Here is a 26,123-nt window from a genome sequence, read left to right on the forward strand (position 1 = left end):
AAATGTCACTTTTAAACCCAAATGGTTGGGTTTCTCTATATTTCACCCGAAGTTGAATTAAAACAACCCAGTATTTTTAGAGTGCATCAAAACATTGACACAATACTCAGAGGCATGTCTGTATTCAAATCCTGCTCTTAAAATATAAAAAAGCAGCAATTAAAAAACTCTGCTAACATTTATATTTAATGTGTGGACAAGGTCAGGCTGAACTGATAGTCGATGTTCAATCAATAAGAGATTTGAATTTAAAGAGCTTTGTCCCGGCGGGTGACGGAGCAGGAGTCAGCGCTGTGGATAAACCCGCAGGCCTGGTTAACTCTCAGCACCATGATTAATTCATATACTGGATTATGTGCCACCGCTGGGCTCCTTCACACTAAAAGCACACACCGCAATGAGATAAAGGCTTTTCCTCCAGATAGAGGCTCAGTTTGATGGCCGTCGTCTTCCTCGCATGTGTTTCTGTGAAAGATCCCCCTACTCAATCTCAGCTTACTCTTTGTTTCTCGCCCCCCGTCTATGAATGCAGATATGAATCGAGATGAGTTTGTTGTTTCTCTGTACATCTATTGTTTCTGATGTCAAGGTGCTGCTCTGCATGTCCGATGGCATCTTTGGAAATTTGTCACGTTTTGGAGAACGGGAGATTTTTAGATGTGCTGTGAAAGAGCTGTTTATGGAAGAGTTATGATTCCCTTAGTTATTGAAGGTGTTTAGTAGATAGTGAATGGGTTTAAAAATGGCAGACCTTTCAGGTATTCCAGCTTAAAGATTAAAAAAAGCTAATATTTTGTTTGTTCCAAACTAATTTTGACTGAAATTCTGAAATTATTGTTTTATTTCTTTTTATTATTACTGTTTTGATTTAAATTAGTTTTGAACACTTTAAAAAGTAAATATTAAATATTACACAAATAATTATTACTAAAGTAACAAGGACAAAATTTATGTAAAAATCGAATACAAATTTTATTCTTACGGTTTTTAACTGCTAATTATTTTAACTAATATGTTTATATATATATATATATATATATATATATATATATATATATATATATATATAGTCCTGAAGATTTACTTTATAAAATACAAGGCCAGGGAATTATGTTGACCTAAGTTATTTCAAAAACATAAATAAAAAATAAATAAATAAATAAATAAATAAACAAACAAACAAATGTTCGATAACAGAGTGGTCACACATTATTTTGTCTTACATTATTTAAAAACATTTTTAAAAGTAAACACGTTTTAAAATGTCTTTTAAAATGTAGGTATAATTAAAATAATAAAAAAAATCATTACTTGTCTGAAACACAAGGATAAGTTAATGTTGACTTAAATTCTAATAGATTTATTTTTTACCGAACAATTCTTAAAATGTTAAAAAAATATATAATATAAATATAAACATTGAATTATCCTCATCAGTTTTATATAACACAAAGGCAACACATTTTTTTAATTTGATGAATTCCTTAAGATTTTTTAAAAGTAAATATTTTTAAAATATATTAATAATAGTGTTAAATAATACTGATTATAATTATTTTATAATTACTGTTCTAAAAATCAATCGATTTTATCTTGACCAAACAGTTGTGATTTAACTTATTTTTTAAAAGATTCAGACTTAATTGTATTTAATTAAACAATATTTATAAACTATAATACAATTATTATAATTTAAATATAAATTGTAAAAAGAAAATAGGTGATTAAATACATGTTTGTTACATAAAAGTGATGATTTCAATACTCTCATTAATAGGTACAGTTGAAGTCAGAATTATTAACCCCCCTGAATTATTAGCCCCCCTGTTTATTTTTTCCCTAATCTCTGTTTAATGGAAAGAAGATTTTTTCAACACATTTCTAAACATAATAGTTTTAATAACTCCTTTCTAATAACTGTTTTATTTTATTTTGGCCATGATGACAGTAATGAATATTTGACTAGATATTTTTCACGACACTTCTACACAGCTTAGTGACATTTAAAGGCTTAACTATGTTAATTAGGTTAACTAGGCAGGTAAAATATATAGCTTAAAGGAGATAATAATTTTTTAAAACAAACTGCTTTTATTTTGCCTGAAATAAAACAGACTTTCTTCCGAAAAAAAATAATATATTATCAGACATAAAATTTCCTTGCTATGTTAACATCATTTGGGAAATATTTTAAAACAAACAAAAAAATCCAAAGGGGGGCTAATAATTCTGACTATCTGCACCTTGTAAAGCTCAGCCTCATACATTCTCATTCACAGTACATCTCAATGCGGAAAAGGCTATAATCGGCCATAAACACAGGACATGATTTTCAAATATTTGATAGAGCTGATCTGATCTCTGAGTAAATGATGCTGTGTGGAGAGTGAAATGCTGTATCATGAAAGCACATCTTTACAAGCGTATTTCACACACAGCAGACAAAACGACCTTGCGAGGGTCACGTTACGTCCTCCACAATGTCAAGTTCATCTGTGAGATGCTAATATCTTCATTTCCACCGGGGAATATCCTTCACAACCCATATTTCAACCTCCAAACACTAAGACGAGCATCTCCAGACTGTATTTAGATGCTCAGCTATAATCCAAGGAAAAGCACCTATCATATGAATGTCATAGTTTCTAGTTTTATTAAAAACTCACAAATTTGTTCAACATGTCGTGTTTATACAGTGAATGGTCTAATATGCACTGGAGGTCACGTAAGCTTAGGTTTATTAGAACAATAAAAGACATACCATGAGAATTTGATATTTAAAGAAAGCAGCAGCTGCGTTTGCTGCACATTTGACCATCAATTTCAATAGTTTGGATTTTCCTTTAAAGACACAAAAATAAAACTTGTAGGTCTAAGTATGTTATATTAACAATTTATGAATGTTTTTTCTTCAGCAGACTAAAAAATTAAGAAGTCAATACTTCTTATAGTTTTTTAAACACTTACACTTTGTTTCAACACGTTCTGCAGATAATGGTGCAAAGCACTTTTACAGTATTTGTGCTATGTTTTTATTTGGCAACTGTCTACTTGTATTTTTTTTTCTTTTTTTTCCAAGTTTTTTTTTGTAAACAACATTTTGTACAAACTAGCACAGTGAACCACAACCCCAGCAAACTCATTTTCATCGTACAATATAAATAAAATCGATACAAAAGTTTGGTTGGTTGCTTGGAACATTTTTTTCTGAATCAAGAGGTTCTAAATCATGGTTGATACTTTTTAACTCCTGAATTAAATATATTACGTAAACAGTTGACTGTTCTATGTCCCTTTCAGACCCTTGGTTAAAATAATTTTAGAAGGTAGACTTCATTTATCAACATTTCAAGTTCTCTTCCATTAAATAAAGGGTGCACAATCCATACGCATTGAATGTTTCGCCTTTTGAAGGCTAACTTCTTCAGATTTGGTGGAATTCTTGGGAAAGAAAAAAACTAATTGAAAAAAAAAAAAAAAAACAGGATATGTCCAGAACGAGAAAAAGAAAAGCTTTTCTCCCTGGCCTTCAGAAACGTATTTAGTGTCGAAAAGGTTGTTTAAGTGTCAGTATGGCAGAGCCTTGAAAGGCAAGGAGGTCTGAGGAGTTTTCAAATAAATAAATTAGTCTGACGGCTTAGATCTCTCCTGGAGTCAACATTGCAGGTTAGCGTTAGATCAGCCGCCTCGGGTGTTTCTCTGTAAAGCTGACAAGTCTTTGACGGTAGCTGACGCTGTTAATGTGTCGCAATCGCTGTTTTTAGAGCGCCGATTAAACCGATTTGTGGAGGGACGCCTCGTAGCGGAGTTCATACAGCGACCGGGTCAACAGTATCTCTTCTTGAGTTCGGATTTGGGACAAAGAAGGAACGAAAAAAAAACGGACCATCAACACAACAAGTTCAAGAAGGTGAATGTCAATGCCCATGCTGCCCTCTACTGCTCTCTCCAAACACATTTATGACATGGGGGGTGAAAAAAGAGACAAAAATGAGAACCAGAATGTGCGGCCGGTCAGTGTGTCCCCGTTCCCACCCTCCCTCCTCCAACGGAATGTCCATTCACAGCAGCTACCAGACTGTGCCCTCGTTCATTTCTGACGGAGGATGGGAGAGGTGGTTGCTGTATCCGCTGCCATTCAGCGAGAGGGACGTAAAGGACGGACTGGGCCCGAAAACATCTGAGGACATACTGTGCAGGGGTCCAGGGATGCCGGGTTCAGGACTAGGCGAGTCTCCCGGGTGGTGAGACATGATGTCTGAAAAGCGTTGTACTTCACTGGACGGATGGTGACCGGGGATGGGATGGTCCATGCCCCCAAGTGGGGTACCGGTGGGTCCTGATGAGGGAACAAAAGGGAGGTCTACAGGAGTCTGGGCCTGTGAGGATGGAGGGCCTTGGGGAAAGAAGTCGTAATTCCCTCCTGGGCCGTAGTACTCGCTTTGATAATCTGCGGATACACAGAACAATAAAAGAATTTAGCTTTGGATGCAAGGAGAAGGAGAAAATTCCTTGTTTAAAAATTCATAGAACATGTAGTCTGTCACTCTTTGGAACAAATCTCAATGTGCCACATTAGTCACAGTACATGTTACACTGAAATCACAAATGTAGGGTGGGGAGAACAAAGGTTTGCTAATTACATCAAGGAAGGTTTTGGTCTTTCAGAACAGCTGAAAACGTATGAAGAACACTGTTATTGATATGATAGCAGGTGTATATATTTATGTAAATAGCTGCCTTGTTTTATGCTCATGCAAATTATATGGTAAACTGAGGATAGTTATGTTCATGTTTCTCAGCAAGAGTTTATATTTTGATCGGCTCTTGTTAACCTAACAGATAAAGCAGAAAAATTATGATTCTGGTATTTAAGCTGGATATATATACTTATCTTTTTATCTTAATTTAAAAGGGTTTTGTTTTTAAATTAATCTTCAAGTACATTCATAACCAATGCTTTACATATTTATGCACTATATATTTTGTATGCTAACTGGCAAGAATAATCTATTTTTGAAAAATATATTTAATAAACATGTGAAACATAGTATTGAACCAAAATTGTATTGAAACGCCATGTATAGCAACAAGATCAAAACATTCACGCAATTATAGTTTAAAAAATAAGTATATCGACAAAAACGTTAAAGAAGCTTTCAAAAAGTTATTCAAAGAGCAACACAACAAATATTAAACAGCTGGTATGGTATCAATATCAGAGCATTTAGATATAAAACACGGTCAACAAGCCAGTTTCTTTTTTTTCAAAATCAGAATTCACAAATCTAAATCACAAAATGTACAAGGTTTTAAACGAAAAACAATCTAATAGACGAATAACATTTTCTTAAACATATACTTGTCGCGTAAATCCATCATTTTCACTTCTCAGGCGTAGCTGCGCAAGTAAGACACATATTTCAGACAAAGATTTGAGATGGATAAATGTGCAATAATAGGCCATTAGTATATCTCACCTCCATAGTATGAAAACGGGCCGTTTGGAATTAATTCTCCAGGCTCGAGTCTGTCCACGAGCGTTCGCATTCTTCTCGGACTCCGGAAGAACGCGTGTCTCCTGGCGCCGAGCGCGCTCAGCTGTTTCATACGCCGCTCTTTGGACCGCCGGTTCTGAAACCATACCTAATGAACATTGACAAATAGCAGTGAAAATCATATTAATAATTTGCAGTAAAATCGGTAACACTTCATAGAACAGTGACAAAGTGATAAACATTGCAATAATTAATTCCAATTGTAAAAACAACAACAAGCTCTAGATTTACGTTAATAATTAGTGGTTTTGGTTTATTAAGACAACGTGTCTAGATATATAAATACATAACAATTATGAGAGGAAAATCAAATTATCATCAAGTACCTAAATAAATAGCTAAATAAATAAATCACAAAAAAACATCGTTAGTACAACATATTGGCGTACATTTCGTGTGATTGATAATATTTTATTTCCGGCATTATTTAAATACATTATAACAATGCCATTTTACTTGGGTTTTTTACGAGTGTTTAGAGAGTTAGCTCGATTTTAGGCTATTTGTTATTAGTCACTCAAGGTGGTCCAAAATACAAATAGGCCTACCTGTAGGCTTTACATTGTGCATAATTTTGATTTCCAATGTAAGGCAGCAAATAATCATGTAGGCTAATTTATTGTGCAGAGACTGTAAAATAAATAGACTCTACCTGACGTGCACACCTAAGCGTCTGATACTATGCCCTAATGTTTACATGTCAGGTTTACCATTTTTTATTGGTCTAGAGCTGTCTTTACAGTCTACTAAGGTAAGCATGTGAAGTTAATAAATACATTCGTATTGTAGTGACACGATTACTCGTAATTATCGTCACTGTTAGAGAGTCGGATCTAACCTCACTTTAATGATCTTTTAACCCTCCATTTACTCCGACTGAGGGGGCAGCAGCGGGGACTTCAAATCTCTAATTAATACTTAATAGGAGGGTGGTTACCGATATATTAACCGGCTCTAGTGCAGTTATTATTTCGTAATCTATATATCCACCCTTGAATTCCTCTTGCTAATTATAGTTTACTCTGACGGTCTTAAATATCCAACCTCGCCACTCTATTAATCTCAACCCTTTCCCTGCACTTGATCTTATGATGTTCAGTCTGATTTTAAAGCATTATCCCCACATCTATTACGGGGCCTTTAACGATGATGATGCTTTATCTGTGTTCTTATCGGATCTCTAACGCCGAAAAAATGACCAAGATGAGGGTCTTTAAAACGATGCTGACAAATCCCATATAGCGTGCGTAAATGAGGGCGCGCGTTCACCAATGCACTGCGCGCATCGCTTGGACTCTCATTGTTCCGTCGTTCACTCGACAAAAACGCAAAGATCGATTCTCAATTTCTCACAGAAAACCACCTAGTATGAGGTACTTTGACAGACACAGGGACAGATTTCTGCGTTTCCACTTGACTGAGAACCGTCACAGCATGTCTAAATGTGGTCGCAAAACGTGATGGCGCTGCATTGCCAAGACTCCCATCGTTCTCACCAGTCTGATGCCAGCTGGCGTGCCTCTCCATCTCTCGAGTCAAGTATAAAAAGGCTAAGCATATAAATGTTACTTCCAAATATTTACAGGTGCCAGCAAAAAAAGTGTCCTCATTTTAATTCAAATGGTCTTGCCTCAAGGATTGGCAATGAGAAGCACAAAGAAGGCGCGCGTGTGCTTTTCACAATTTCATCCAAAGAGAGAAATTTATCCCACAAGATGCTTAAGAATCGCATGCTATAAGCTATATTATTCTTCAAATATCAATATCGACATTCCTGTTTTAGCGTTTTGATCCTTGCAATTGTTATGACCAAAGCAATAATGTAATTAATAACACACACATCAAATTTATGCAATAATGTGCAATTTTACCTGAATAACTCGCATGTTGAGTCCCGTCTCTTGCGCCAGTTGCTCCCTGATGTGTCTGGTTGGTTTGGGGGTCGCCGCGAATGCCGCTTTCAGTGTCTCCAGTTGCTTTGCTTTAATAGTGGTACGCGGTCCTCTCCGTTTGCCTCCAAGGTTCTGGTCATCATTTTCATTGTTACCCGTTTCTTTGTCCGATAAATTTGCGATTTCCGCATCCTTGACATCGTCCTGTAGCTGGTCTTGAGAATCTGGCGATAAACTAGGATCACTGCAAGCTGTAACTGAATAGGGAAAAAGGGCCGTCGGAAAAAAAGGAAGTCGAAAAAAAAATCTGAATTAGACATGGTGACCTGAGATGCGCTGAACACTAAACACTGGAATGTAGAATAAATAAATGAATAAACACTATGAATAAAGCACAAAAACAAATTTCGAAAGAATAAAAAAAAGAAATGAATCTACAAAGAAGGAACAAAGAAATAATGGTATTTACAGTTGAAAGAACTGTCACGATGCACTAGTTTACGACAGTAAAATTATTATTAGTAAATAAACTGACCAACATCGCGATAGGCTACTAATTTAATGCAATTCATTTGACATGGAAATTGGTAGAGAAAATTCTAAACAAGCTTGTTTAGATTGTCGTGCCCCATCTGAAGATCTATTTTAGTGTACTGTTTAAGAAAACAAAACATTTCAATCTACAGCCCTATTCTGAACAATATTTGTCTTTATTGTTTAAAAAATGTTTTACAACAAAATATGAATTGCTAATAAACATTTAATCAAAAAGCAAAAAATCTGTGGGGGGAAATAAACCCGCTTGCAGCGTGCAATACATATTTTCAATTCTAGCATAATTTACTTACCTGATAGGAGATTTGAGTCTTTTCCGTTCGTGTTGCTTAAATAATCGTCTTTACAGACAAATTTATTTTCGTCTATGATGTACAATTCCTCTCCTGTGGAAAGCTGCTTGTTACACATCATGCATGTGAAGCAGTTCAGATGAAACACTTTGCTCCGTGCCCTCCGGACCAAGTCATTCGGCGAGATCCCCTGAGCACAACCCGCACATTTTGTTCCAAAGCGCCTGCAAAATGGACAGACCAAAAAAAAAAAAGTCAATATACAGGAGTAAAACGAAAGAAAAATACGAAATTATCTGCATAAGCTCAGGCGAGACTTATTGAATAACATCACTTATTTGAATTCATATAAAATTCGAATGTTTCTAAATGTTAAGTATTACCATCAAAGTTATTTTTTGGGAATAATATTTACCTGGTTAATTGTTATTGGTTGCAGCATTTTAGAATACGCAAACAAAATAATATTTATATATGCATTAGCATGTACTTTTTCCACTGTAGGCCTAAAGAAAACATATACGTTTATTGAGCAGGTTAGTAATGTGCATTAAAGCACAATTAATAATCTCCCGTAGCATCTTCATTCTTACAATCCAAACACCATTGCAGTAAATTCTCACCACTTAATAATGACCAATAATGTGTATTGTGGTTCTCTGTGCAGATTGTTGATTCTGAGTCTGTGATTACATTGTCTGAGGGTCTCCATCACAGAGTCGTTTATTATTCAAATCCACTTATCACATCTTAACTCAAACCACTGCAAACACACTCGGCGTTGTGCAGACAGCCTGCCACTGGGCCACGTTACACTTTCAACTACCCTGGCAAAGCATTGATCCCTGCGGCTTCCCTGGCTGCCATTCGTTGTAAACAAAGTGTGATTTCCTTAAAGCCATTGCTGCGGACGAGTACACAGACTATTAGTGTATCTGCTCGTCATTTTGCATAACAATTCAAATTAACAAGCATTTAATTAATGGGCGTCCTAATCAAAGAATCAAACAAGTCGGTTTTGTTGACAGTACTTAGGATCACACTTCTTGTTAGTGTGAATGTAAGTCCTAAATCTAATAAAATCATGCAAAGCTCTGTGTAAAGCTGTTGAATCGCTGGAGAAATTTCTTCCAATTTAGTTATTTTTGAGTGACTTTAAAAAATGTGATTTCACATTTTAAAGTGATGTTGTTTTAAGCTCAATTGTGGAACCTCTTTAAAATGTAAATGTGTAATTTTAAAATGAAATAATTTTGGGTGTCTTCTGGATTTATTTCTGTCATATATTAACGATACATTATATATTTTATATAGAAATGTTTCATAGATATACCATAGATACACAACAACGGGTAATATATTCATCTTGTTCGTAGAATATTTGTATTATTATGGTAGACATCTGTACTAGATTTTCTGAAGTGGGCCTACATAATAGCTACTTTATAAACGATTAATTATCCATTTATCACAAAAACCCCACAAGTAAAATATTTGGTCGAATTAACTCACGCAAGGAACTTACCTAAAGAAGTCGTTTTTGCAATATAGTTTTCCTTCTCGAGAGAAGCATTTCTCTGTTAGGTTACATTTGCACTCGCAGCACTGTACGCACTTGATGTGCCATGCTCTGTCCAGAACATTAAGGAGAAACCTGTCCAATATAGGCCTCTCGCAGCCCGCACAGTGGACCATCGTCTTTGGATGTGCTCCCACAGTTACTGCCGTGGTGTCCACAACCTGAGGCTCTGCTCCTGGTTTTTCTCTTTTAAAAGAGAGGAGGAAAAGTTGTATCGCTGAAGGATGTTCCAAGTCAGTCTTTGCGAACAGGGTTGAAACGAAAAGATGAAGAAGTTTTAAATATATTCACCAGTTCTGCGTTTGTGGGTGGACCTGTAGGGGTCCAAAATGAAGACGATAGAAGATTTTCTCATGAGGTAGTGCTTCAGTAGTCAGTCATCATTTCTCGTCCTCTTCCGTCCCAAATTTTGAGGTGCATAAATGAAGCCAGCATAGAGAAATCTTTCAAAACACCAACTGTTCGTTGGCTACAAAGGTAAGCACATCATTGCGTGAAAAGCACGTCGTCGTTGTCAACAAGGTGAAGCATTGGTGAGGATGTGCATTAAAGTCTTTCACAAGCCAGCATCTAATGCAACCGAGACATGCGAGCCTAGAGTGCACTTTACCATGTCCACGTATCCACTGTTTACGTCCCTCTGAAAGATGCAATGAACAAACGCTTCGAAAAGTGCGTCTCCCTCTGTAACGTGTGCCGTTTCCTCGGTAAGACAGAGGTGAAAGATGCTAGTGTGAACAGAATACGCGTGACATCTCGTTGCAGGACTGATGATGACGATCCCCGAACAGCCTCCGGTGTTCTGCATGTTCCTGAAAGCACACGAGCCAGCCTTATTCACAGCCTCCTGACGTCACTCCGGGGCGAAGCCAATCAGCGGCTTTCCGTTCAAGTAACCATTAGCTATCCCCTCACCGCTTTACCGGCACACTCTGCGCTATTTATAGGGAACAGAAGACACCAATTGTCAAAAATCCCAGAAACTGTCATATCTCAGTTAATGTGGAGAGCCAGAAAACAGAGCGTTTTATTTATTTTTCCTCGTCATTTTCCAATAATCTTCAATTCTCGTGGATCCGAGGAACGAGAGAAGGATTTGATAAGGTACATGTCTGATAATTTACGCATTGTTTATTGGTACGTGTCAGGTGCTTTAGAATATATGAGATTAGTCATGTAGTGCAAACAGTTTTTTTTTTTTTAGAACTAATTGCTTATATATATATATATATATATATATATATATATATATATATATATATATATATATATATATATATATATATATATATATATATATATATAATTAACAAATTAAGAATGCTTACGGATATTTGTTTTGGAATATTCATCCTATTAATTTTATGTCGCAAAATTTATCATAGTTTTTAAGTGTATTCGGGATGCAACCATCAAGAAACTGATAGAATGCATCGTATAAACTTCATGAGCTATGTCAGACGCATTTTGAATAATACATTTGTGTCTATGGCGAAAAAAAAGTTCGCTGACACGAAATTTATAACCTCTTTTCCAAGACACTTACGTATAATAATGTAGTTTCACACGGCTCTAAAACTAACCTTTAAAGCTATTCCGTTTAGAGAATTTTAAGCAGACAATTGGTTTAACCTTTTAACAACGTCATTCAATCAACGATAAGACACTTAAGAACTACATCTTCCTTTGGTCCTTTGTTAAAAGAGAGAAAGTGAAAGACAGGAGGGCTCTAAACTTTACAGGATGTTAGATCACCTCAGCAGCCTCTAATGGCCCAAACACCTTGTGGTGTTATTAGTAGATCTGTTAAGTCCGTTCTTCTGATTTTAAGCAATATACGTCGCGTCCTTAAACTATATGTAGCTAATATTTACATCTGATAACAAATTATTAATCGGGAGCAGTGCTAAAAGGTTTAGAACTATTTCAGATTGTGTAGATTCCAGGTGAATTGTTTTCTTTGATTTTCTTAATAGCATTTATGTGTTTTTGACTGTTTTATTTTATTGAAATGTGCAATATATGTTCTAACTTTGTTCATTTATTTCTGTATAATAATTATTTATTAATATGGAATGTTTTGTTTTTGTTTTACTGTGTGCACATTAACCTTTTCCGATTTTTTTACAGCAATTATCTGTATCATTGTAACAATTTAACACCATTAAAAGACACATCAAATTCTAATTTTATTTGAAAAGTCTGGTATTATTTTCTTCATGTGACACTGACATATACAGACTCAGTCATTCCAATTCTCTCTCTCTCTCTCTCTCTCTCTCTCTCTCTCTCTCTTTCACACACACACACACACACACACACACACACACACACACACACACACACACACACACACACACACACACACACACACCCCTCAACCTCACAATCTCAGATATTTACATTCTGTCAGCTTAAATTGTGCAAACGTTCCAGTCTGGAATCAATACCATGGAACTTTGTGCATATGGGCCACTTCTCATGTAAAACGGCATGATCGGGGCTGGTCCACGCCATGGCAGCAAAAGGCCTTACACAACACACAGAAACAGCTGCCGATGAGCGTCTAGGGAGTGCTCCTCTTTTGACTGTGGGACCCTTGGATGACATGTGTTATTTCACGAAGAATAACAGATAAAAGATGAACACACTCAATCTTTTGCAGTCGCATATTTGCGGCCACTACCCCTCCCTCTTCTCTTTTGAACTTCTCTTTTCTTCTCGTTTGGAAATCCACTGGACTAGATATTTCCGAAAACAGTCAGAAATAATCGTTTGCTAAATGGTTAAAATTTTCGTGTATTTTTATAGTTAATTTTGTACACCAATCTATTTCTTTCCGTTCCTTAATTCAGTGTGCACTATCACAGATGGTGGAAAACGTAGCCTATTTAATTTTACCTTTTAAAAATAAAATATATTATTCTTATTTTGATTAAGGATAGGCTAATATTCACACATTGCTTATAATATGTTAATAGTTACAAAAAATTAGCAAAAAGTTGTACTTCTTAAATTCTTAAAATTATTCGTGTATTTTATTCGTGTAATAGCCTGAAATTAATACTAATTAATTCGTTTTCACTCCTTCGCAGAAACAGTAATATTTGATTGCATCTGCCTCCACTTAGGACAGAGCTTCGGAAATAACCGAAGCACCATATTTCATGTCTGTCCGAGGTTTCATTTATGCGGGAAAAAATGTTAAGATTAAATAAAAATGTTCTTTGGCAGATAGTTAATCGAACATGCTGACTCATCTAAGATGTGAATAAATTAGTGGCATCGCTATAAAGTCTACTGACCAAAAAAAAAAAAAAAAAAAGAGTTTGGATATGGGGCAGTGCTAGAGGGAGCTATCGATCGAAAAATTCTCACCACTGGAAGAGCAATGCCTGTCAAACTGCACGCGCTGCATTACGCATGCTCTTTGCGAGGAATCTTTTTCGAAAAAGCTAATCGAAAAATGCAAGGGTGAATCAAGCTGTAATTTATACCCTGGTGGTATGTAAACAAGTTATAAATTTGTAAACTAGACATAGCAACATATTCGAAAGATTTGGCGTATTTCAGTATTTAGCCTGCATCTGTTGTTCACGTAAAATGAATAAATTCAGCACATCCATAATTCCATAACCTGCATGTAACGTAAATATAAACATATCTAAAATATGCATAAAGTAAAATTGTTTTTAAACATAACATAGAAAAAATCATTAAGCAGATTTAATAATTTGTTCAATTTTAGATTTAATTTTTTTTTCCATTCGTTTAACTGTTGATGTGCAGAAGTTTTAAGTAGTAGTAAATCGTTTTAAAACTAAACTTTCGTAGGCAGAACAAAACGTGGTTAAATTCAACATAAACGTGTCATCTTAAAGTAAATGTATTATTATATAATTAAAAGAGTACGTATTTTCACTTTTGGTGTATTTTTACGCGTTATAGTCATCCTATACGATACATTAACTGAGCTAGTGTGGGCAGAGCAGTGTGTGATCGACTGGCCGTACAGACATGCTGTGACTCCGGTAATAAAGTGAGAAATATTACCCCTTACTCTGGCTTTGATCAGCTGGTGCACCGGGACGAGCAGGAGCCCAAGTAAAGGGGGGCTTTGTGCCTCGGGCCACTCTCCATATCGCTCTGCACCGCTGCCTGTTTGTTTACGCGTTATATTCATGATATTTGGAATGCCTTTTAGTAGTATAGTTTTTCGTTGGGTATTGCATTGGTTTGCCAAAAAACAAAATGAAGTGCCGGCATTTACATTACGGCATTAGATATAGGGAAATTACAGGTATGTTTTTAAGTATATTATAATGATCTTATTACATATTATTTGTTAAGTTTTGCATGTATGTGTGTATATATATATATATATATATATATATATATATATATATATATATATATATATATATATATATATATATATGCTACGTATGATAAATGAACATCTTAAAGATATAATAAAGATATCCAGTATCTCTAATTAAACTGTTCATTTTTCAGGCATTACTTTCCCTCCGAAAAAATATATAATGTAATGTTGTTGCATTATTTGATTTTAACAAATCCTTCCCTACTTTTTCTCTTAATTTAAATAGGGCAAAGCCGTTTAGATGAATTCCAATCGGTGAAATAACAGATCAAAAGGCTTGAGATGACACTACATTGCCCAATTCTAAGCAGTCAGGGCCATATCCATACCCCAACGAGTGTGTGGTAAAGGTGGGGGGTAATTTAAATATGACTGCAATGAAGCATGTGTCTTGCTTTTCTTTCAAGAGAATGTCTTTATTTTCGCAGTGTGTAAAATAGGCGTGTGGCGCTCCAGGACCGCGTTGTGTCAATCTTTTTGGCTCTGCAGTGCAGTGAGGAGCTGTGCAGCAACCAAACCCGGACCCACAGCATGTCCAAACCGATTAGTGGTCAGGGACGACTGAAGCAAGACCTCTGCAATTATATTCCTTACAGCAGTCTCCAACCCAAAAATATTAACTCTAAATTCCACACGAACTCGGCGATTTTAGAACTGTTGAGGGGTAAATAAAGTGAATAATTATCAGTCTATCAGATAAACAGTGACCACGTAAAATGAGATGCTCCTGTGAGCATAAAAAGCAAACATGATCCAATAACTTCACTATTGACCGACAACTCTACATAAACATTTTCCTGACTTTCCAACTCTGCCGTAGACAGGCAAGGGAAAATTCGATTGAGGTTATAGATCTCGCAGTCCCATCACTGGAACAGCTGTTATTTCTCCCTAAACCCGATAATCAAACACAGACACGAGGACCGCTTAGGCCTTGCATTCAAGACCTAGGATTAAAAGTCTGTTTTATTTCAATTCTAACCAGACCGCTAAGTCCTAGCCATTCAATAACAGAACCGTTGTGATTATATATATATATATATATATATATATATATATATATATATATATATATATATATATATATATATATATATATATATATATATATATATAGTAAAGTAGGCTAATATAGCCTACAGACTATGGTGTTATGCCTATTAAAATTACTATTAATCTAAAATAGTAAATCTATATTATGTTGTGTAAAAATAACCATTCTTGATACAGTTAAGCTAAACAAACAAAACCCATTAGAAAACCTACGTCATTATCTCATTAGAGACAGCCAACCACAGAGCAGTAACAAGAAATTATTATATTATTCCCCGCTGGGCAGGAATGGAAACGAGCAGTCTTTGAGAGTGGTCGCTCTAGTTTAGATTAATGGTTCCCAGCGCTTATTCTGCAGTGCGGGTGAAAGGGCCAGGATCACTAATGATTATAATATAATGTGTGGTGATAACCACTCCCTTTGAGATATTATCGCGCAGTGGGCAATGCTCGGGGGACGGGCTGCTGGGCTGAAAACCAGCAGATAGCGACTAAACAGCAGCAGATTTCTGCACTGAAGCTCCGAGAGCATGCACGAGAACAGTCCTCCTGTCTGCTGCTGATATCAACAGCTAAGGGCTGGATTAAAACATTCGAATTTAATTTGTTTGGTATTTTACGTTTAAAAAGCCAATGTAATATGTTAAATATAGTTTGTCATGAAACAGTCACTATACACAGCTAATACACTTTGGAAAAACTGATTTTTTTTTGTAATGATGGATTAAGATGATTACTCAATTGTGGCATGATGAAATAAGTTGGCTCCTAACCTCAAACAAACTCAAGATCACTCTAACTACCTTACCGCCCCTTAAATCGCTCGTTTTATTATAACCTGTATCATTGGAGCATCTGAGCACTGTCGCATTTGGAGACCCAAATGGGCTTAACAATGACTGCAAATATGCTCAATATAAACCATAATTATTTCCCAGTATACCAGAAATCAATTAAAAGGCTTTGATAAGAAATAGAATACGCTACTCAAGTTAATGTTAAAGAGTAATTGACCCAAAATAAATATATTGTGAGTACACCCGGTGTGGATAATTCATACCTTTCTTCACCCAACAGATGCACACAGAAGTACTTACAATAACGTCCAACAAGTTTATATGGTATAATAGGATTCAACAATGATAGAATATGTAAAGATCCATATTACAGACGTGTGGATCAGCGCGTTGTCTGAAGCGCCAATCACAGATTAACGTGCTAACCATGACGATGTTTTTGGGGAAACGGTCAAAACCCTAACGCTTTATGGCAACTGAACTTGTATATAAAAAAACTGAACTTGGATATAAAATAACCTGAAACCACAATAATCATGAATACCATGCCCTCCACAATGACAAAAAATGTAAACGAGGTTAATCGATGTAATCCCAAGTTTAGAAATATGAACAGACCGGACACATCCCTTCTCATGGCAATCGACTGCTTCGGATCAATAATAAAGCTGCCTGACTAACTTCTCCATGAGTCTAGAGTGAACACACGAAAAGGGGGGTGATCCTAAAGGACCACGGGAGACAAGGCCTCGGCAATCCCTCCTCATTCATCTTCATTGCCTTTGTGTGCACAAAAAGCAAGCCCTGCATAAGGTAAAGCCACCATCAAAGCCATGGCTTTATTTTATATCCTATAGATCAGGAGGGAGACAAAGCTTTATTTTCGCCAGGAGAGAGATATTTTACCTCCGCCGTACGGTTTTATGTTGGAGAGGTGTCAGACAGACGAAATGAATGGCTAATGCATAGGCAAAACGCACTCACCCCAGCATGCCTCACGTCAGCAGGCGCTGTCGGGATTTAAGGCTGGTGAAAGCCGTGCGCGCGACTGAGCACGAGCATATAAATACGTGATGTTCTCGACTAGTGCAGATACATGTGCCTACAGTGCCATTTTTAAACCCATACGGCAACTGATAGTTATAGTAGTTAAGGAGATTTATAAAGGGATTCCTTGCCATACCCCAAATCTCCTCACTTTTAGTCATTCCCGCCACAGCAAGGCTGGTTTTATGAAGAAATATAAAGTAATTTATGACTAGGACCTGAATATAAATAATGTGTATGTTTTGAGTTTTGTTCGGGACGCTTGGTGGGAAATAAATTATAAAATGCACTGCCAATAATCTTATTTTGCACGAACCTCTTATCCTGTTTGGGATCCCCTCCAAATTATGCAGGATGCAAACAAGCGTTTTCAATTCGTTATATGGGCAACATTTTATTTTAATGGGACAGTTTATTTCAGGGAGTGGATTATCTTCATTGGCTGTGGCTATATCAGTCACAAACATTCAGCTCGTGATACATCCGCCATCATTTCTGTGTCCATCTACACATGCGCTGTGTGTGAGTCTACAAATATTCACCCCAACAAGGAGCTCCAAATCCAGCTTTCTGGATTGTTAGATATCCCAACATTGATACTTTATGAAGCAGTGCTTCACAACCAGGGGAAAACAAGTAAAAAAAATATATATATATATATTTTATATTCTACTGCAGATTCACTCTCTCAACAATAATCTCAACCTTTCCTCTAAAGGTAGCTCAATTTAAAAAAAAGTGTAATTTTCATACTTGTGCCTCTAAAGTGATGTAAATCAATAAACTTTTATAAATCTATAGGTGTATTTCATATACATTTTATTAGTTATGCCAAGTTCTAAATAAAAGTTTTATTTAAAATGTATGCTTACAAAATAATATAAAAATCCTTATCTTTAATACTTTTTTAATAATTCAAAATAGGAAAAGATGGGTAACACTTCTAGTAGGAAAACCAATTCTCATTTTAACTGCTTATCAGCTTACATATTGTCTGTTTATTATTACATAAAACACCTATTAATGTCTCATTCTGACTACTTTACAAACTACATTATATCTAATCCTTATCCTAACCATACCTTAACCTATCTGCTATATCAACTATATTGCGGCAAAAGTCATATTGATAGTGCATTTGTTTTCTAAAGAGCATGCTAAAGAGTGACCAAAAACTCTTAGGGACTACATAAAGGCTGAGAACCACTGGTATACAACAAACTAGCACAGACAAAAAAAAAATCATTAAAAAACATATGAAAAATTATTCAAATACAATTCTTATTAGGGGCTGCACGTTGGCGCCGTGACGGTCGCTGATTCGAGCCCCGGCTGAATCAGTTGGCGTTTCTGTGTGGAGTTTGCATGTTCTTCCCGTGTTCGCGTGGGTTTGCTCCGGATGCTCCGGTTTCCCTCACAGTCCAAAGACATGTGCTATAGGTGAATTGGGTAAGCTAAATTGTCAGTAGTGTATGTGTGTGAATGAGAATAGGTGTTTCCCAATAATGGGTTGCTGCTGGAAGGGCATCGACTGCGTAAAACATATGCTGGATAAGTTGGCCGTTCATTCTGCAGTGGCGACCCCAGATTAATAAAGGGACTAAGCCAAAAAGAAAATGAATGAATGAACAATTCTTATTCAGAAATTGACAACCTGATTCCAGGTAACTGAAAAGTAACTGTTTTATGACACTGTTTTAGGTTTTGGTGAATTGGTAATTCATATTATAATCTTATTTGAAAAATGTTTGGCCTGCCTCTAACCTCATACCTAAACATCATTGAGGTATAAGCAGATCCTACTCATGAACTGCCAAGAGATTTTGTTGGAAACTGCTTGTAAGTTTTGCAATTACCAAGAAATGGCTTGCACACTTATAAACACATAAGATTCAAATGAGGGGTTTTGTAGTGATGCTATATAATAAAATACTTTGGTTCCCAGATTGTTTTTATTGTTTAATGTTAACAGCTTTTATAAATCTAAAAACTATATTTTTCCACCAAAAAGAACCCATGAAACTGAAAGATTCTCTGGTTTAGTTTTAAAGGATCTCCACAAAACCAATAATGCTATAATACATTTTATTTTTAATGGAGCCCACTGAATTAAACATTCAAACAGTTCTAAAAAGTATTAAGTGGACAGATTAACTGATTAAGGGAACGGGGACATTTAAACCATTCCCTGTTGATTCAAGATTCAAAAATTGTTCAGTACACATTTGATGTTCCAAAAAAATACCTGCATGGGGGAAAACTTCTCATACAAGTGGGTAAAAACATTGCATATTGCACCAAAAAGAAAAATATGCCCATTTTCAGGCAACAAAAGGTGAAGAAACTGGTTAGAATGCCAAATGCCAGACAAACCTATTTTCGCTGCCGGACCCCCTATTGTTGCAGGGCCATTAGTTGAATGAGGTGCTGCTCCACTGTTCTCCAGCAGTTCCTCACTGCACGTGTGTTGAGATATCTCAGCTGCTTTACTCACAGACTACAGACTTTCATATTCCCCCTGCTGTGTCTCGAGAGTTGAAACAGAGGGTGGGCATGCAAATAGTTTTCTCTGCACGGTGAGCTCAGATGAGACTGTTACCTTGTTTGAGTTGTTTTTCCATTCGTGTGTTTGTGCCTGAGTGGGCCATCAGGTAAGCATGGCGGGAGGTAGGGCTGCAGGATGGGGAGCGATGGGTTGAAAAGGTGAAGAGGTCATGACCTCTGGGTGTTTTATGAGGGACTGAGACTGATTTGTCTTCAGCGGAGCATGCTGTTGGCATCTTCACACCCTTGAGTTGCTGGCTGGCAAGGCAGGACAGGATAGAGGGGGTTGCTGGCTGTAAATTAGCACACTGGCAAAGTGACAGGCAGTCAGGGCCATGGGAATGGCACCCACCTTGACCTGTTTGCGGGTCTGCCGGGTCCAGATGGCAGGGACCACTGGAACAGACCTTGGTTTGAAAATACCATCTAAAAGAGCACACACCTTAAGGCATCCTAATCACAGTGTGTCTGAACAGACTGCAGAGGAAGCCTCCTCATAGATGAAACCGTTTCTACATTTTATCCAATTTTAATACACATGAATAAGAAATAATTCTTCATAGATGTGGAGCATCAGTCACACAAGCAGGCACGCATACACGCACACACTTGTCTGAAAACTCTCTATTAGCATAATGTATTTTATTCTCTAAAATGCTTTAAACCTTACACTGATTATTATATTATGTAATACTTACCCTAACGCTTACAGGAATCCTGTGGCCAGTTTTGAATGTGAAAAGGCCCAATAAGCATGGTTTTGAACTATGAGGACTCAGATGTCTTCATAAACCACATTTACATTTAAAATCCTAGGTAATACCTACAAATTTGCATCCTCATAACCACAAATCCCATATTTAGTGTTTAATTTTAAAGTCTTTAACAGAAAGTTTTTTCAACATTTTTATGAGATTTAATAAAACGACCATTTTAATTAATTAAATGATTGAATTATTATTATTTTTTAGAATCACACTTTTAAACTAACATGATAAAACAAGATAAATTTATTGCACTTTTAAATATGACGAAAAAATTCAGCCTAGCTCAGCATTTTCCTATTGCCTTGTAGAGATGTATACTTCAGATCCTCAGAATACATGGTGTCTTATTGACTGATCATGTGGTGTAAAATGTCCCAGGTCTTTAATATGTATATGTTTTCTCCTCAGGTTGTGGGTGGGAATTAATACACAAATGCTGCTGGAAGCCAGGCCTCATGTAATATTTGTTACTGGAAGACAAACGCGCCCTAGATCTAATCAGGCATAAAGGAATCCTTTATCAGAGCATCACAGGTTCAGTGTCTCTCTGACTTCCTGACCAGCCTCACAAAATGCCGATTAGACCAACCAGCAAGTGTATGCATTAGCCTGAACATAAATCTCACCTACACACTACATTTCTAGTTAACTATATTTCTGTTGAAGATAGATACAGACAAAAGGCAGAGGTTCACTTAATCAATCCAGTTTACTGGGCAAATACAGGAACAATAGTCCTGCTATGGTTTACAATGATTTTCATGCATAAAACAGCATCTGTGTTGTGAAACTGTAAAATGGTTTGTTTCAATCAAATGTAGCTTAGTACTTTTAAACATTATATTGTTAATTTTCTGTGTGCGATTATTATTCTGTAGGTTAAGTGGCCCTAAAATTTCTAAAAATCGAATTTAATCCTAATTGGCACAATATACTTTTGTGATATAATGCCACTTTGGCAGTTGTAGAAGTCTGCTTGGAGCTTAACTCATGTGGCCTTGTCAGAAGGGCCTCAAAGGGGGCGCTCTAAAGCATGTTTCTAAAATGATGAATAGTATACCCTATGTTCTTGTGGACTTGTGGACTTTGCAACATGGCTTGTGGAAACACAGACATGTTGCAGCCACTGTAGTTCTGTAGAATCACACATGAAGTGATTAAAAAAAGGAAAAAGTCAGAAAAATAGATCTAAAATAAATATATACAGGAAAAAACTAAATCGATACCCGTATCTCACAGTACACTGAAGTCTTATAAAATGATTGGTCTGTGAAACTAATTTTGGTCCTTAAGATCTCAATGTGTCATCAGAGGTTTTCATATATATATATATATATATATATATATATATATATATATATATATATATATATATATATATATATATATATATATATCCTTTTATGACTTGGTTCATTATATGAACCACCAAGAAGAAAAGTCACCTACTAATTGGATGGGACAAGGGTGAGTATTCTTTGAGTGATCAATAACTTTCTGTTTTTAAAGTGCATTAATGAATGTATGTTCATTAGTACATTCCTTAATGTATTAGAATTCATTAATTATCAAATGTTTAAACAGGTTTTTTTTTTTCAATAACTAACAAGCATTGCACTGTAAAAAATTCTGGTTGCCTTAAATTTTTAAGTTGAATCAAATTAACCTAATAAGTGCATTGAACTTATATTATGTTAAACTGACTGCATAACCTAGAACATCATTTAGAACATAATTAACTTAGTTTAATAAGTTACAATGACCTAAAACATATGCGGTCATGACTAATTTATCATATAATTGTTTATAGTGTGAAAATGCTGTAATTCCAAGCTAATAGCAATTTCAATTGAAAGCCTGAATTCCTGTTTTCGTGACTTTGCGATTGTTTTTTGTTGCAAAAAATGGATAGCTTGGAGCTGATTTTGTTAGGAAATATGGATCAAAGAATACAGGTTGGTAAGAAAAAAAAGAGTGGTATAAAAAACAAGAGTGGTGGAGGACAAAGCAGAGGAAGACCAAGAGAACTAATCTCTCATGAGAAAAGGGCCACTTTGTTCTTGAATATGTTGTAAACCAAGAGCTGTCATTGATTGCAAAATGTGCACAAATGTGAGTTACATCAATCAGGGTTTCTGCAGGTTTCACTAAGTTAACTTGACTTTTTAAGACAATCTTAATATCATTAAGAATGAAATTTTTGATTATAGAAGGCTAAATGCAAAAGGACTTTATTCAAATATCCCAGTTGGAAAAGATTTTTACTTGCTCTATCAAAAAAATGTAAAAAAATTATTTAATAATAATAATAATAATAATAATAATAATAATAATAATAATAATAATTTAATCTAAAAATATAGGTCAGGTTAGTATCCTCAGCAGTAAATAAATGGAGAACTTTTAAACAAATGTTACTGTATGGAAAGTAATTAATTGCTATTTTTGGATAAAAGTTTTATTGCAATTGGGATTGTTGTTGATTGTATGGGTGTTAATGGCCTGATTGGGTAGCTATACATGTACAAAGAAATAATTGAGACCCGTTAAAAAGATTTAAGACCAACAACACAATAATTCAGGAGATTTAGGACTTTTCAAGGCCTAAAAATTAGCTTCTGAGATTTTTTTTTACGACCCCGCAAATACCCACATCAATAGTACAAATTGCACCACAGAATATGCAAGATCAGCATCCTTAATGGAACTATGTAGGCCTATGTATTGTAAGCAAGTACACAATGTCTACATTTTCAAACTTTTGGGAAATTTTTGGAGTTGTTTTGTTGTACAATCCAATGCTTGCCTCTCTAACTTGCAGTATAGTGAATGTTTTGCAGAAATTATTGAGAAAAACTGTGATACCCACATGGACTATAAAGTACTACATTTGAAACAAATTGCAGCAATTGTTTTTTTTTTTAATGAAAAATTTGGTAAATGTTAATCTACATTCTAGGGCTGCACGGTATTGAAAAAATCTGATATTGCAATATAATAAATTTTTCTGCAATAAATATTGCAATATAATTACATCTTCACAAGATAGTTGAATATAACTATTGTATTCAGGTATAGAAAATTAATAATCACACAGGGAAAAAAAATCTTACTTTTCCTTGTCTTATTTCCAGTTTAATTATCTAAAAATATTTCTTAGATCAAGTAAAAATATTTATTTGTTTTAAAACGATATGAAATAAAGGCAAATTAAGTGCTTTTCCTTAAAACAAGCTCAATTATCTGCCAGTATAGGGTAAGGAAATAATCTTCTTTTCGCTTTGAAATTTAGATATTTGGACTCGAAACAAAGACAAAAACTCTTAAGTAAGAAAAACATTTGGTCAAACTTTATTTTGAGTCTGTTACATTTAAGTTACATTGCAACTAATTCTCATTAAATTATAAGTAGACTGTTATGTTGGGGTTAGGGTTAGTTTAAGTTGACATGCACTTGCAAAGTTTCTTATAGTCAGTTAAATGTCTTTTTAGCAGCATTATCAACAGATATTAAGCAGATGATGTCAGAGTTAGTGTTTAAGGAGTGTTGTACATGAAAAGCATGTTTGCTGAATGATAATTGATTTCAGTAGTTTAATAAAACAATCTTATTTATAGACAAATATGAACTGTTGTGTTGATCTGAGCGAGTGTTTGGAGGTGATGCTTGTAATGCACAATGTATGAACAGTTTTGAAATGCATCTTCAGTGTTGCACAATGTTTATTAGCGTTGAAAATCTGTAAATTACATTTTTTAAAAATTAAGTTTACATTTTAAGTTGAATGTTCTTCTCTAGTTCATTTACAGAAACAGACAGAAGACTGGGTTTGGCATTTAGAGATTTCAGACCCGGGACTGAACATCGAGATACTTGCTGAAAGATTGATTGATTGATTGGCGACAGAATGCCCTGGAACTACCTTTAGCACAAGATAATGTAATTGAGCTAGCTTCACAGCGATGAGAGAGCTAGACAAACGCCGCTCTCCAGTAGCTGCGCACAGACAAAAGCCAGCTTGATAGGATATTTCTTTTCATTGGTCATGTTCACAATGGGATGAAGTGGTCTTCCTGAGTCCCACAGGTGTGCTGTATGGTCCTGTCTGTTTGTCAGTCCCATGCTATTCACCTGAGCCCAATCCTCTGTGTAAAAGCTGATTGTGGTGGTGTTATCGACTTCTTCGTGTAATTCTCTACTGAAAAAAAGAGAGGGAAGTGGAAAGTTTTATCTCTGTGCGGCAGCAGCGGGGAGGGGTGAGAGTTCACTCTCTGTAAGCTTGAGACACTGAAAATATTAGCGGCGGGACGGCTTTGCACACACAGAAAAGCCCCTGTAGACCCTCGCTGCTCTGAGTAAGAAGAGACGAAGAGTTGAATTAACGTAGTACAAAAAACATGCAAGCACCAATCTGATATTGTACAGTGTTTCCAAGATTTTCTCATTTAAACAGCTTATACTTCTCGTTGGATCTTCCGGAGATCAGCGACGAAAATGGATTTGACTGTAAATAAACAGTGTGTGAGCGGATTGACTTGCATGGTCTTAATGATTATCAGAGCTGGCGAAATGCTATGGTGGAACTGAACAATGTAAAGAGAGATACATATATGTGGATTTGTGGTGCTGTGCACACAGATGCTATTACACAGAAAAAAAAAAAAAAAGTGGTAAGTCCACGTGCATTTCAACTGAAATTTCATTGAGTGTGAATTTTAATAAAGGCAACATTTGTCACAGAAAACTGATTTAGTGTTTTTTTTCCCACAATGCTGTCCTGAGATCTAATTTAGCCAGCGGGTAATAATATTACCTTAAAATTTTCTTTTTAATAATTGAAAATTCAGGGTTTTTTCATACCACTAGTTTTACTCTATTGGCCAGCAAGTGTTTAATAATGTGTAATCAATTACAAATACATAATATAAATGAGCAATATCACACGAGTAGAAGTGCCATATGGCTGTATATCAGCACTGGTGAGAAGCATGTCATCCCACCGGTGATGATATACAGCCATATCGCACTGCTAAGAGTGTGATATTTGGTTTATACAACAGTTCGACAGCATAATCGTGTATTTTAAAAATTTAAATCAAACGAAGAGAATCTAAAAACCCTTTTGTATGAGGAACTACTTTCTTCTGCTATTCATTTACATCTGCAGCTGATGTAAGAACATTAAAAAACATTGCTACTTCACCAACGTCAATTGTACTAGTATTTGAATGATTCTCTAGCGTAATGTCTAAAGTGATGACAAAACAGGTGATTTTGCTGTCATTTTAAGATTTTAGGGCTTAACGGCATTATATGCCATCAGTCTAGAGACATTTCCTAGTATTTCTCTGTTGCAACCAGGAGATCACAATAATTAAATCCGAAAAAGCAAAAGCAGCGTACTCACTACCAGATTACTGTCGTGTTTGCGATAAGGAAAACGCTAAACACATGCAGGCAATTCTTCTTTCTTTCTGTTTACTGAACAAGTCTGCAGTAACAGAAATAGGACACTTATTAGAAACAAACCAAAAGTAACTCGGGGTTACACAAAGAGAGGCCAACACAAAACACACACATTCCTGATATGTGAGTCCTATCTCACACTAAACACACTACTATTGCTACAGTATAAATATAGCACAACAACATA

At 35.7% G+C, this 26,123-nt stretch overlaps 1 protein-coding gene and 1 long non-coding RNA gene across 4 annotated transcripts in view; one reads left to right on the plus strand and one right to left on the minus strand.

Moving 5' to 3' along the window:
• Positions 1-2,630: 2,630 nt before the first annotated feature.
• The window catches only part of lhx1a (LIM homeobox 1a), a 74,985-nt gene continuing 51,492 nt past the window's right edge, over positions 2,631-26,123 (minus strand). The window contains exons 1-6 of one of the 3 annotated variants that reach the window (XM_087282409.1): positions 10,169-10,685; positions 9,824-10,063; positions 8,299-8,522; positions 7,430-7,707; positions 5,481-5,646; positions 2,631-4,450 (exon numbers count right to left, since the gene is read on the minus strand). In XM_087282409.1, the coding sequence (XP_087138535.1) occupies positions 4,071-4,450; positions 5,481-5,646; positions 7,430-7,707; positions 8,299-8,522; positions 9,824-9,993 (1,218 nt within the window). In that variant the 5' untranslated portion in view covers positions 9,994-10,063; positions 10,169-10,685 and the 3' untranslated portion in view covers positions 2,631-4,070. 3 annotated transcript variants of the gene reach the window in all.
• Positions 10,805-25,210, plus strand: LOC141377857 (uncharacterized). The gene is made up of 3 exons (XR_015509583.1): positions 10,805-10,981; positions 20,878-21,003; positions 24,269-25,210. It is a non-coding gene; the product is annotated as an uncharacterized LOC141377857 (long non-coding RNA).

Source organism: Danio rerio, chromosome 15 (assembly GCF_052040795.2).
Source record: "Danio rerio strain M-AB ecotype USA chromosome 15, GRCz13ab, whole genome shotgun sequence".
Lineage (NCBI taxonomy): Eukaryota > Metazoa > Chordata > Actinopteri > Cypriniformes > Danionidae > Danio > Danio rerio.